The sequence below is a fragment of the Fringilla coelebs genome (assembly GCF_963513975.1).
Source record: "Fringilla coelebs genome assembly, chromosome: 9".
Taxonomy (NCBI): Eukaryota; Metazoa; Chordata; class Aves; order Passeriformes; family Fringillidae; genus Fringilla; species Fringilla coelebs.
The window spans coordinates 7,354,980-7,369,360 of NC_140067.1; the positions used below are offsets into that span (position 1 = coordinate 7,354,980).

The window sequence follows — 14,381 nt, forward strand, 5'->3', positions numbered from 1 at the left end:
ATAGGCTTATTGCCTTGAGAGAGGGAATGTGAGTGTGTATAAATTGGTTTTAACAGTTTGCTGACTAGATAGGTTTTACAAAGCTCTCACAGCCTTGCAGTGTGTGTCTGGTGCAGGCAACAAAATGTGTTTTCCCTTATGCCCCGTGCTGTATTGATTGACTGTGCCTCTGGAATTTATTGCTAACTAATGATGGGACAAAAAGGACAATTAGGATCGGTGGGCACTGGCGTGCACATGAAGTTAATGTGGTGCTTGCAGGGAGCTTTGAGAGAGGGATCACGACTGTGAGAGGAGCTGTTCTCAGTTTGTTGCAAGGCAGGGGACTGAGGGAGCAGGTTGGCTGGGGAAGGAGAAGGTTTTATGGGTTTTATGTGTCCAGGTGGTATTTGAACATCTTTGAGATAATTGTTTTTGCAACAGAGGGGAAAATGTCATAAGCAGCTCCTGAATAAGAATGGCAGCTGGCTTAATTGTTGGCCCTTAACAAGAAGAATCAATGAACAAAAGCAGGGGCTGTAAAAATGGGGCATTTTCCACCCCATCTTTGCCACCCTGCTTACATTAAGAACGGGTTTCTCACCCTGATTTGAAGCCAATGTCTAACATGACAGTAAAGAAAGATTTGCTCCTGGCTGCCTTAGGGGTGTGTGCTCTTCAGCCCTGAGGGTAGTCTGCATTCCCCACCTCGCTGAAGTATTTCAAAATTTGAATTTGATGTGTAAGACCCTCTACTGAGCATCTTAACTTTTGGTGCTGTGTGTTTGGGGCCAAATCCTGATTTCAGGCCAGCAATGAATATGGAAAGAGAAACAATTCTCTGGTGTCTCTTTCTTGCCTGTGGGCTCAAGCCTCTCTCCAAACAGAGTGCTGGTGCTTCCCAGAGAGGTCAGAGTCACATTCTGAGGAGCATGGCTCTTCATGAATCTCATTTCAGCAGGTTCCTTTTTATTGACCACTAGCTCAGCCACTGAAGAGCTCACAGTCATAGTTCAGTAAAGGCCAAAACCCCTTGCAGAACACCCTGCACATCTTGCTTGGGATCACTGCTGTCAAGGTTTTGTACACTGAAGGTTTTATTCTTCCTAACCCTGTCAGTCCTTGTCCTTCTGCCCAGAAAGGGTCTGATGCAACACATAAATCAAAAAAATAATCATCTCCTGTGTCCTGTAATTGATCATGTCCCCTCTTTTTTTCAATGGGTGTTCAGGAAGAATAAGAGAGAGTAGGGTTCCTGTTGTTCAGGTCAGTGTCAAAAAGGTGGAACCCAGGAGATGAATTGGTGACAGGGGTGGTTGTGTTGCTCCACTGCTCCCCCAGGTTTGAGACCTAAGCCCAGTAGGCTGAAACTTTGGTTGCTTTTCAGTTTTTTTCCTCACAGAGAGAGACCTGAGTAGGTCTCCAGCTTTGTCCATTATTTTATGCTGCTCCAACTTTTTCTTTTTCCCTAATTCTCCTCCTGTTTCACTTTTTGCCTGTTTCTTAAGTGAATAATATGAGATGTAGCCCCAGTGAATGGAGGATTTACAGCTTCCCAGAAACACCTTTCCCAATTTTTGCATGTTGTGTTGCAGCTTGTTCCTTCCCTATTTTTTTTTTATCCATTGGCCTTGAGAGGTTAGAGATGCTGGGCTCACAGATTCTGGAGTTGTACCTCATGGCAGCTATAAATGTCATTTTCAGCGCTGCCTTCCTTGGAAAAATCCATGAAGAGCACAAGGATGTGGCTGTGCATCTCAAAGAAACTAGAAGAGTTTTGAGAGTAGCTGTTCTGGGACTCTCAATTCTGTTCTGAAGTGCACATGGTTTTTCTCAGTTTTTATATAGGAAAGTCTGAGCGCTAAGGTTAATCACAGGCAGAGCCACAGCAAAACTGGAAAAAAACCCAAAACAGATCAAAGGTGTCCTGGCTGCTCCTGTAAATGCTGGGCTACTTTGTGAGGGGGTGGTAATTCCCTCTTTTCTACCTTGGCTGAAATTCTGCCATAAATTATTCTCTTATCTTTAAGTCCATGCATACTTATAGCAAACAAACACAGCCGTAGCCCTCTCCACTGGAGAGAGCTGATAGAGAATTGCTTTTTAACAGGTCCTAGCATCATCTTCTGAATCCCTGGATTTTAAAGACAAACTGAGAAAATACCCATGTAATGTAGTATTTCAGGTGGAAATGTCTTGCATCTGAATATTTTAGTTCTATCCCTTTGTAAAAAGTGAAGGCTACTGGGATGGTGAGAATTCTAGAGGGATGATAGCTCTGAACAGAGAGAGCTAGAAAGATACCAGTTAATATTGATACCTTCCCAAAGGATGAGGTCTGCTTCCTCTGGGGCACAGGCAGCTCCTGAGTGTTTCCATCTCCTCCTCACTGATGAGGGGCTGTGGAGCTCAGTCAAGAGAACCCTCTGGAATGGCTGAAGATCATTATTGCTGTCACTGGTGGTGACTGAGAAGAGCTGCTGCATATGTAAGATACTGCATTTCTATCTGATGTAAGATTTTTAGAGAGAGATGAAGAGGATGTTGGGTTCATTCAGTTTGTAATTTATTGTCAACCATGGCAAGGAAAAATAAAGTGAGTAGTGTAGATCAGAGTTCATGCATTCAAGTACAGATGGGTGAGTTCTGAGTCAATGGCATTTAAGGAAATGGCACTGAAAGATGCTCAAGTGAAATGAAGACTTTAGCAAATCGTGTCTAGAATGTTTTCGTCTTGGTGGTTTTTTTTCTTTTCCCTGCAGGTAAACTTTACTTTCTTGTTCTATATCATCTGAAGGACACATGCATTTTCTGGGATTTCGGGAATGATTTCTGGGGTTCTGGGATTAGACATCAAATTTAACAGGATGATGTATAGCTTTGAGGAGACACATTTGATGTACCACTTAGCCTTCCCATAATTTACTGCGTGCCTCCGGTCTCTGGAGGGCAAGGGGTTGATCTACACTCCAACCTGACTTTATAAATAGCAAAGCAGAAAAGGGAAAAAGAAAGCAGGCTGGGGACCTGCCTGCTAAACTGTTCTGATATGACAGTGATGCAGGTAGGTGACATTAAATGCTACTGTCTGCATCCTTAATTGTGAGTTGTCATCACCTTGGCCGTTTGAGGACGAATAATGTGCTGTTCATATTCCAGATTTCTATTCTTATTCATAGGACTGTATGTTCCAACATTCAAATGCATATGTATAATTTAAAAAAACAAAAACCTCAGGTTTTTAGGAGAGTTTTTTGGAGGTTTTTTTTTAAGTGGAGATGAGGAGCAAGGGAAGATGTGAGTATATCTTGACTGGCTTTGTGTGGATTTAATTTTCCTGCCTCAAAAGCGTAGTGAGCTGCCAGTATCAGAGAGCCCAAATGGAAAAATGGTTGCTTACAAAATGTAATGAAGATTAAAAATAAGCAAACGTGGCTGGGAGGTAAGGGGGCTCTTGCTCTGTAGGCATTTGCCATTTCTGATTTTGCAAATAGCTCTGCAGCGTCATTCGATCTGTGCTTCAGCATAATTTTACCAGGAGATATTTCTGGCCTTTTGCTTCACAGTCAGATCCCTTTGCTGGGCTATTAAGTTGAAAATGCAGTCAAGTATTAACATCAAAACTGTTTATGTAACCTCCCACCACATGGAGCCCCTCCAAAACCCCCTGCAACTGAGGCAGGGAAAGGGAAGGAGGGGATGAAAACCACGAGCTGGGTGGAAATAGTGCCTGCTCTGAGATGTTTGTAGGCCAATTCCTTTCAGTAAAAAGAAGTTAGGCTGTTGATATAAGCCTGAAGTTCACTCAGCTGCATTCCAGCAGGGCTCCAAGCTGTGAGGGAGGCACAAGGCATTGTTACAGAGGACTGGAGGGGAGAGGAGGGAGGAACTCAGCCATATCCAGCAAGAGCATCACACAGCCACTGTGCTCTCGGATTCCTGGTGGCACTGACAAGTGCTGATAACTCTGTCAGCATCTGCCTTCAGAACAATGAGTCCCACTTTGCTACCTGCCCCTGTTTGTCCCAACTGGATGCTCACACATGGCAACAGTCTAAAGGTTCCTTTTTCCCATTTTCTGCTGAAATATATTTAATTTGCTTTGAACAAGAGCAAACCCAAATCCCAGGGCCTCTGACTAAGGGGGAGTTATGGAGGGGGAATACAATTAATGTCTTAATCCTGTGTCACCCTTTCTTTGAGACACTGTGCTACATTAAATTGATTTTGCAAATGAAAGCTAAAAGCTAAGCAAAAGCCACCAATCTATTTTGCCTAAAGATGATTTTAGTGCTCTTTATGTTCCCCTAAATGACAAACCAATTTGTTACCTGCCTACATAAACATTTGCCTATATTAGCCCCAGAAATGTTTTATTTTTATTAGCCCAAACTTTATCTTTTTATGAAGACACAGGGGCCCAATAAAATTAGTGTGCAAATATAATACCCAATTTGCATTTTTCCATGGTCAGCAGAAAAGCTGAGTAAAATCAATTTGATATTAGGTCAGCATATACATCAATAAAGCATACGCTCACACAGGACCATTGTAATGGTTCCTGTAATTTCTATGCTGCCAGAGTAAAGAGATTAAATAATATTAAATGCTCTGAAATAGCTTCTCTTTTAAGAGGAATGTAAAAAGAAAGGGAGACTTTGGCATAAAACGAGCAATAAAGGATAATAGTTGCACAATCTCCAACTTTAAAACATTGTGACAATGATCTCAGAGGCAGGCTTCCTGCAAAATGGCCCCAATTCAGCCCAGCTCTCATGCCAAAATTATGGTTAAGCACATTTTTGAGCACCATGCAAGCCCGTCCAACAAATCATGTACTTAAGCACCTGACAGAGTCAAGGACAGAGCCTGAATGAACGCCCAAAACTTGGAAGGTTTGGATGCAGCTTCGAGCACTGCATGCAGGACCATTGCTGAGTAGATGGTCCTTGCACAAAGGAGGCTTTGCTGAACAAAACCCCAGGCAGCACAGCCTGAAGGTGATGGGAGGTGAGGGCAGCCCATGAGCAGTGAGGGTCCCCAGCAGCAGTGCCACCCCATCACAGACCTGGCCTTCCATGGCCTTTGCACAGAGACAAAGGGCTGCTGCCTCCCATTTCAGATAAAACTGCGCAGGAATGGGTGTCTGGCTTCCAGAACCCTGTCTTTGCTCATCACTCTGTGGTACAAATGACATCATTTTGACCTTCTGTCCCTCTTAGTTTCTTTCTTCTGCTGAAGCCAACAGTAAGAAGGTGAGAAGGAAAATTTGACCTCACCAGGTCCAGTGGGATTCAGTAGCGACCAAAATGCTGCTCCTTTGCACTCTTGCATTGCTGAGATGCACGCTCTTACCTGAAATGACATTTGTGGCCAGAAGGAGCAAAAATAAATGGGATTAGGCGCTGATCTGGTCTCTTAGGAAAAGCCAGAGCACAGTAAATGCTGCTTGGGTTTGATTTGCTGAAGCAGGTTAACGTGGTGGAGATGAGGCACCCGGGGCAGCGCTGGCTTTCGATGCAGATGTTCCAGCTGTGCTGGGCACAGGCGAGCCGGGGTGGCACACAGGAGGGCAGTGCAATAGAGCTGGTTTGATTTCCTCTGTGGAGTCTTTAACTTGCAGGATTTTGGATAAAAACATGCTGGCAGCAGCCCACCCCCTGGTGCAAAGTACCTGAGACGGGATGGCAATATGGAATTCATTTGCAGCGGATAACATGCCATTAAAATATACATGGGTATTTAAATCAAATTGTTATTTGGCCATATGTTTGTAGGTTGATGGATTCCCATGGATTAGAGCCTTCTGGTCTTCCAGAGATGACAAGATTTTTCTAGTACCTTTCTCAACTTTGAAGTCCTCTGCAAAGGGGTGAAATTCACTCCCAAGTTCTCCTGGTGGGCACCAGCCTCAAGTGTTTCTGAACCAGACTTCCAGGGTCAGACCTCTAATCCTTAGTGCTAATTTGTGAACTTGAATCATAAACTACATCATGACTGCAAGACCTAAAGAAATCACAAATCTGCAGTCTGATTCTGCTCTGACAAGGTAGCAGAAAAGATCCTGGATGTTGAGGAGTGATGTTCTACCTCAGTTCTATTATAGTACTTCATTTTGGTGGTGCAAATGGAATTCCATAAATTTAATATTTCTGCTTGAATGTTCTAGATACCTACCATTAAGCTGCTATATACAAATACTATCATTTTCATGTTTTTATAGTAGCATAAAAATGAAAATTGAATGAAAATGGCTAAGTGAATTTCTTGCCTTCCTGTGAAGGTTTAGAATTCGATCTCACTCTCTCTTTGTAAGTAGAAAACGTTTTCTGTGCGACCTTGCTATAGTTGCAGCAGCATAATAAGCAACCAGGAGTGGAAATTGCTGTTTCCTGGGTGAGAGCTGAGGGAGTGTTGCCAGTGGGGTTAAGTGACTGGCTTGACATGCCAAAGCTTTAGAGGGGAAGGAACATGGGTTGAGGGCCAAACAGCACGAGTGATACTCAGAATGAGATCTGAGCTGCTTGCTTGCAGCTCATTGAGTTTCTTTTCAGTACGAAATTTGCTTGGTGTTTATCACTGCTGTGGTTGCTGGGGAGCCAGAGGAGATGTTGAGGTTAGTGTTGATTGTTCTGAGTAGCAATCTCAGATCTCCACAGCTTTGCTGGGGGAATTCTCCTCTGAGCAGGGGCAGGATGGCAGTGGGTGAGTAGCAGGACACCGGGGTGTAACACACAGTGACAGATTGCTTAGGTCTCAGTCATAAGTCAAGGCAAATATTATCCAGTGATGATAGTGGTAGCCTTCAAAAGGAAGAGAAAATGTTCATTTAAATCTTCAAGATACTCTCCAGAACAGAAAATGGAAAAGGAACCATTCAAGACATGTCTATTTTTCTTACCTTTCTTTCCAAAAACCCTGTTAGGTCAAAGAGTTTTGTATCTAAGATTCACTGCTCTGTTGTTCAGAAGGGTGAAAGTGGTGCCACAGCAGATGTATCTGCATTTCCACAAGTCTCAAAGCTGTGGCTAAACGGAGTGTGCCGTTCTGTCATTTTGCTTAAGCGCCTTTGGCACCTACTAAGCAGAGCTATACACTTCTAATCTTCTTAATTTTGATTGATCTTTTCAATCCTGAAGTAGAAAATAGGATGTATTTCTAATGTAACGTTTAAGTTAAAAAATGAAATGGTGTTTTGTAGTTGTTTAGTGGGTTGACGTTGGTTAGCAGCCAGATGCCCACACAGCTGTTCCCTCTTATCCAGGACAGGGGGAGAAAATAAAAAGGAAAGGCTCATGAGTCAAGAGAAAGACAAGGATATCATTGACTAATTGCCATTGGGGCAGAGCAGACTTGACTTGTGGGGATTTTAATTCATTGCCAATTAAAATAGACTTGCATAGTAAAAGTTATTGATCATAATAATGATCCTAATAACTTCTATGAAGCATAAATAACAACAATTTTGTAATTGAAAACAAAGTCAAAGCCACAAAACAACCCAAACCAATCCTCTGTCCAAGAGATTCCTGACCAGTGCTGTTCCAGACCCAAAGCAGTCAAGGTGCTGAGCATCACTTCTGTGCTGTGCCACAGTCCCTTTAATGCAATGCTGGTTTTCTCAGAGGGAAGGAAAACTCATCTCCTCTTGCTGAAGTGATCCCAGCCTTCTCCTTCTGCTCCCTAAAGTTGGTTTGCTGATTTCTCTCCTTCTTCCCACCTACCTAATGTTAATGCCAATGATGTGGGATGGTCATCGACTCCCAGCTGATGGGGTTGTGCTCCTTTTTGCTGCCTCCCACTTTTCTTCTGCTGAGAGAATTGACCCCACCAGCTGCTGGGTTTGGCAGAGACTTTCTTTCTTATATTTCTTTGCCTCTGGGGTTCAAAAACATCAGAGAATGGTGAAGCTGATGCAAGGGAGAACAAATGAATGGCTGAGTTATAGGGAGAGCAGCTGCAGGACTTTGAGATGCTAAGGAAATAAAAGAAGAAACCTGCTGCAATTGTCTCCTGAGAACAGCAAAAATATATTGATTATTCCTATGGTTCTGTAAGGTGTGATTTGCCCTAGGGAAAATGGAGCACTTCTAAGAATTTGGGAAATAAAAAAAAATTAACTAAGGTATGGTCTTGAAGACTCTCACACATCTTTGAAAATAAAAGTCTGACTTTGGATATGTGTGCAGTACATCTACCTAATTAAAACAGGGAAAAAAAAAAAAGGAAAAAAGCTTGGATTTAGTTTCCAGTCTGTAAACTTTTTACTTCAAAACAAAGATTTAAACTGTCTCTAGCTATTGGAGCCTGCTGTGTTTAGCATTACCCCTGCTGTGTGTGTTCAGGTTGAGATAAGACATCAAACTGAGGTCCTGACCTCTTATAGTCTTTAAAATTCCCAGAACCCATTTTGCAAGAGCATAATTTTCATTTGCTGTTTATTAAAGGCAGTCACAGCACAAACAAAGGAAGGATCCTGGTTGACCCATGTAGTTTATGGCTGAAGCAGGTGGCCAAAGTGGTGTGGTTTCAAAACTGAGGGATTAAGCCATGTTAAATTCAGCATAGTTGGGATCTAAATCTGTCTTCCACCTATCTGCAATTTGAAGGGGAAATGGCACATTTTCATGCCCTCACTGGAGAAGGTTCCTGGATTTAATCTTGGTTTCTTTTCTATACTTTATTTTTTTTAGCTTTTCTTTCAGTCAGAGCAGACGCAGTCCCAAACACTTAACAGATTTTTAAAAAATCACCTCTAAATCCTCCAGAGCAAAGCCTAATAAATATAATTTGTAGCACTTTGCCTTTGCCTGGCACTGTTAAGGCTTGGACCAAGTGTAATGCAGGGTGCAATTGGCTTTACCTTGACTGGAGCCCCAGTGCTGCTCCTGTGGCCCAGGGGGACATTTATCACGAGTGAGAGCACAATTACAGCGCAGTTAAACCCACTGCAGTAAATCTTGGGGTTTAAAAAGAGACCTAAACTTGTTGTTGCAGGTTTGGCTGCATGTCATTAGTCTTGCAGCCCTTGTCTGGGAAGGAGACCTGGTGACTCTGCCCCTTTGGTTAGGGATTGTGCTTGTTTGTAACGTGTGACTAATGAAAGGATGGGCTTTAGGAATTAACAGTTGTTTGCTTCTACATCAAATTAATGATCTTAATTTCTCCTCTTTCCCCCCCTCTGTCCCCTGCCCCTTTCTGCTGCAGCAAACCTGCGTCCAGGGGCTGAACAGAAGGTGGTGTTCATCACAGCACGGGTCCATCCTGGGGAAACACCCTCTTCCTTCGTCTGCCAAGGTGAGTGTCAGACCCCCCCAAGGTGGCAGGTCTGGGGGTCTGATCTCCTGCTGATGCACCTGCTGGGTGGGGATAGCTTTGGCTCTGAGAGGGGACGAGGCAGATTTTTCCACAGTGGAAATCAGCACATCAGGATATCAGCAGAGTCTCTTATCTGCTGCTCATCTTCCTTGGAATAGATTGTCTCCAAGTCTTGGGAAGGTTTGCTGGACTTGGTCAGAATTGGACAGAGCTGGGCTCTGAAGCTGTTTGGGAAGAATGAGGCAGTCACACTCATATGCAATATATTTGTGTAAAGGTCCTTTTCTCAGAGCTTTTCCAGCCCATTTTTCTGGGGTTTATTCTGTGAACTACTCATTTTTTTCCTTGCTGTGTACCTTCTCCAGCTTCTTTTCCATCACAAAGCAGTGACCCTAGCTCTCCAGTTGAATTCTAAGAGGCCTCTCTTTGTCTGAAGCTGCTGCTCTGAGGAGCACAGCTCCCAGTGGCTGACAGCTGTTTCCTGCACAAAGCATTCCTGCTAAAAATAGAAAGCAAATTGCCTGGCTTGTATTTATAAAGAGTTGTAAATCTCAGGCTCGTGGGTACAAATAAATAAATAACCCTGGCACGCCTTCGTATAACTTCATGGCACAGGTCTGAAATATTGTACTTATGCATGTGACTGTCTGCAGCAGCAAAGTGTTGATGGTGTAAATCAAAGTAGCTCCCCTGGAGCCAGGGCAATTTGGTAATTCACTGCAGCAGCTTGGACCTGGCCCTGCTGAGCCGATGAGCTGCATCAATCAAGCATATGCAGAGTTTATTATGTTGTCTGCTCATGGTGCCACAGCCTCCATTGCCACTGGCCCTGCTGGTGCCCAAAGACCTCGGTGGGGAGGGTCTGGCACACGTTCAGGGTCTGCTCTGTGTGCTCCTCACCCTGGCAAGGGGCTGTGTCTGGCATGGTGGAGGGAAGAGATCAGCAGCTGCCCCCTCTGCTGCCCCAGCCCTGGGGGCTTGCAGGATGCTCTCCTTGCTGGCCTGGAGTAGCAAAGGTAAAACCCTTCCTCTGATGAAACAATGCTTCAGACTGAGAGCAGGAAAACTCAGCGAGTTCCCCATCTCCTGCCGTGCCACAGTCAATGCAGGGCATTATAGCACACATGATGTTTGTTAATGAATATGGATTTTTAATTGGCTGCTTTGATTCTGTTTGTGGCTGCTGGCATAGCCCTGTGAAATGAAAGCTGAGGCATGCTGCTGAGGTGGTGCTTTGTAAATGATGTTATTTTTTTTTGATAATGGAGAGTTTATTCAAAAGGGAAATAATCAGGGGAAAAAAAAAAAAAAGGATGTGTAAAAGCGTGTGGCATGCTTAGCCTGATGAAACAGCTAGATAGGAGTCATGCTCTGATTGTCTCATGGAAACTTGCTGCTTTGTAATAAAAAAAGAAAAACAAAAAAGCAAACAAAGAAAACCCAAACAAACAAACAAAAAAAGCACAGGAAACACAAGAAAAATAGGAAGGGGGCATCAGTTTTGGAGAAGCACATGAGAAACTTGCTGAGGCTGAGTTGCAGCTCCTGATGGCTCCTGGACCCAGGGGCTCTGCTCTGAGCCCCTGCCCCGAGCAGGCAGAGCTGCCTCCTGTGCAGAATTCGCCTCCAGACAAGTGGAAATGTCAAACATTTCAAGGCCATTGCAGCGTTGTTTCTAGCACTGCCAAATGTGAAACTGGGTGCTTGCTCCATCTTTGGAAACTTTTGTGTGGGAGGATCAAAAGAGGGGATAAAAAAGATTCCTCTGGCAGTCAAGTTGAGGGCACACTTAGGAATTTTATTTCTGGAGTCTCAGGAAGCTTTTTGGCATAGTTAGGTGTTGCAGATTTTATATCCAGATGCCAGCTCAGTGCATATGGAACATGTCAGGACTATTTTTTTTCTGGGTGGAGAGATTTCTTCTTGAATGTTTGATGATGCTCACCACCTGGAGTATTAAGATCTGGAAACTGATCCCAAAGATTCTCCAGGAGCAAGCAGCATCTTGTGCATGGAAGAACCAGAACTGTGACTGCCCAAGCTTGGAGAATCAGTCCATAGGGGAATAGACAATCAGCAAAAAGCTTTAATAATTTTTTTTTTCATTTTTTTCCAATTAATCTTTGGTTTTAATCAGTCCAGTCACTGTCTTCTTTAAAGCCTGAAGATAATATCTGACTCCTTACTCACTTACCTGTCTTAGAGCTGGCCAGTTCCCTTCCTGTCCTCTTTGTCCTGGTTTTTGCTGAGGGATTTTTAGCTGTATGCTCCAAACAGGAGATTCCTGGAGCCTGGCAGAAACCACCTATTACAGCCCCTGTTTCTTTGGTGGTTTTATTTTTGTTTGTTTTGTTTTGTTTTGTTTGTCTGTTTTGGTTTGTTGTTGTTTTTGACTAGCCAAGGCCTCTGAGAAGCAAGTTTTCTAGCTTTAATACATCAGGAGATGCCTGTGCCTGTCTTTTGATCCTTTGTCCTCCACTTTACCCACATGTTATGAATCTAAGCAAGGATTTTGTATTCCTTTGGGAAGAAAAAAGCTTGTCATCTCTCTGTTCAAAATTGTTTCTCTGTCATTCTTCTTCATATTCTACTATGAAGAATCCACTGAAAACTGAGTTTTGGACACAAATGCCCTTCACTCCTGCAAATGTGCAAGTATTTTAAGCTTGGATAGACATTTCTGTCACCTTCCAGCTGTGGAGTGCTTGCAGCAGTAGCCAGACCTCCTTAGAATCATCAGGCACCTCCTCCAGCAGTTCCAAACAAATGCTGTAATATTTCACACATGCTGCAGCTGCCACAAAACCCTGGAGGGCCTCTTCATAAAAAGATGGATGAAGAACCTTTTGTTTCTGTTTTAAGAGTTAGTACAATGGTTAGCTTTTTTAGGAGGTTTTCCTGGTGGTTCTTAACTGCTTGTGGTGGAGCTCAGGGCTGGAGATGGAGACCCAGTCATCAGAGAGGATATTCAGAATATTCACATGAGCACCTTTCTATCCAAAGGCAGGGTGGTATTCTTCTCCTCAGATGGTGATGGTCACCATGAGCACTGATGTTTGTACCACTTCCAGGGATAATAAGTAGGAGTGGGGTCCAGGATTAAGAGGATTTGTTTCCATTTTGTTATTATAGACCCTTTTTTAACCAACTGCTGGAATCACTGCTGCTCCTGGAGGGCTTTTGTAGTGAGCACAAAGAGGTGCAAATTCATCTTGTAGACTGAACTCATCTCTCTTAGGCTGTTCAGATTTCTGAGGGATTTTTCTGAAGTTGTGAGTTCAGATTATTTTCCTTTCTCAGATATTTTTCCTCATTTTTCTCCCCCACAGTATTTTCCTTTAAGAAAATGTGGGCTGTTTTCTCTTCCACACTATAAAGGCAAATAAACTAACTCTTACAGATGTCAGATAACAGTGTGCACAAATAATCTCTGCAAGCCCCTACCCTCTAAACACTGGCCATAAGGCAGCTTTCAAAAGGCTTGGATTTTATCCAAGACTTGTCAATAGGAGTATTTTTAGCCCCCAATATTCTCAGAGTCTTATTTTCTTTCCTGTGTTTGCTAGATTTTATATTCTTTGTGGGAGAAAAGCAACTTTCTCTCGCTATTCACATCCACAGAAAGTTGTAGGAGACACCCCTAGGTTTAAGTTTATCCTGCCTGCTCTGACTTCTGCCAGCAGTCAGTAATTCCAAGGTTAAGCCAGTCTAGCTGCACCAAGACATGTATTTTACCCACTGATTTAGCATGTTCTGTTAGTAGGATGCCATTTGTTGATTTGTCAGTGTGGCATCCATCGTGCCATCCAAATGCAGAAATGAAAATTTGTGCCCCAAGCCTCTAATAGGGATTTCCAGGCTGGGATGCCAGAATGGAATACAGGAGGGAGAGGAATCCCACAGCTGGGTTTGAAGCTGCTGAGCATCTCAGGCTCAGTGCAATGTGACCAGGAGCTGACCTTGAATCTTATGGGCTGAAAAGGGAACAGCCATTAAAAAGAAAATATAAGAAAAACAGACACCTGCGACTCTTTTCCATAAGAAACTGAGAAAAAAATTACTTTTCAATGAATTTTTTTTTCTTTATAGCTGCTTAAATGAATGCTCCCTCTTGCTTCACCTTAAATCAGATGATGTGAAATGAAGGAACAGATTGCACTGGGCAAGGTCTCTTGATTTTCTGTTTGCATTCTTCGTCTGTGTTTTTAACCCTCACCCTCTCACCAGCAGAGGGCAGGGGGAAAAAAAAATCTGAAAACTTGTACAAATTTTGATTCAAAGTTTAAAGCATGGAATAGCAGGCAGCAGACTGCCTGAAAACAACTCTCCCAGCAGCTGTCTCTTGAGTTCTGATGTTGCACCATAACTCACTGGGCCAGTGGGTAATTGAACTTGTTCTCTGTGTCACCAGGATGCTCCAGGTGCTATGAAGGATTTAACTCTTGGACAGACTCCAAAGTGGCCTCTTAAAACTGTTTTCTAGTTCATTTTGTAGAGGCAGAGCCTTCAAATTCTTTGAATTTGATCCTGCAGGAAACCTGAGGGAGTTGGTAGGAGAGTGAAGTTGCTAAAGTACAATAAATGTGACTTGGGTGGGTTTTTTGGTTGTGTTATGGGGTTTGTTTTGTTTTGTCACGTGTTTGGGATTTGTGGTTTTTATTTCTTGTGGGAAACAGAGTCTTAAGCATAAGAAGGGTCCTTGTGAAGCCTGTTTCTTCTACTTGGAATTTTACCCAAACTCTGTCATTTCTTATGAAGAAAGAGAAGGAATATACTGTCAGGGTTAAAAGCTGCTTTTCTGTTTCTTTTATGAAACATAAATCTTTTGAGCATTAGGACATAAGTGAGAGTAACTGAAGGCCAGGACATGTTTTATATTCAAGTGGAAATTCAGCCTTTACCTGTGAAAAGAACCTTTCTGAAGGAGCAGAGGTGATGACCTTGCTTAGTATAAATTTCTCCTAAGGGAAAGAAGCCGAGCTCTGTAGCCATTGGTATAAGATGCTTTTGGGAACAGCAGCTGCACTGGAGAAGAAAGCAGTGCACCTAGAAATTCCTGTGGTGGTAATGATTGGGTGCTCAGA

The 14,381-nt window shown here is 43.1% G+C and overlaps 1 protein-coding gene across 1 annotated transcript in view; it reads left to right on the plus strand.

Moving 5' to 3' along the window:
* Window positions 1–14,381, plus strand: part of AGBL4 (AGBL carboxypeptidase 4) — a gene marked incomplete at both ends in the record, with an annotated part of 878,788 nt that overhangs the window by 666,955 nt on the left and 197,452 nt on the right. The window contains one exon of the mRNA XM_084210960.1: window positions 9,187–9,276. Coding sequence (XP_084067086.1) covers window positions 9,187–9,276 — 90 coding nt within the window. The remainder of the gene's footprint in view (window positions 1–9,186; window positions 9,277–14,381) is intronic.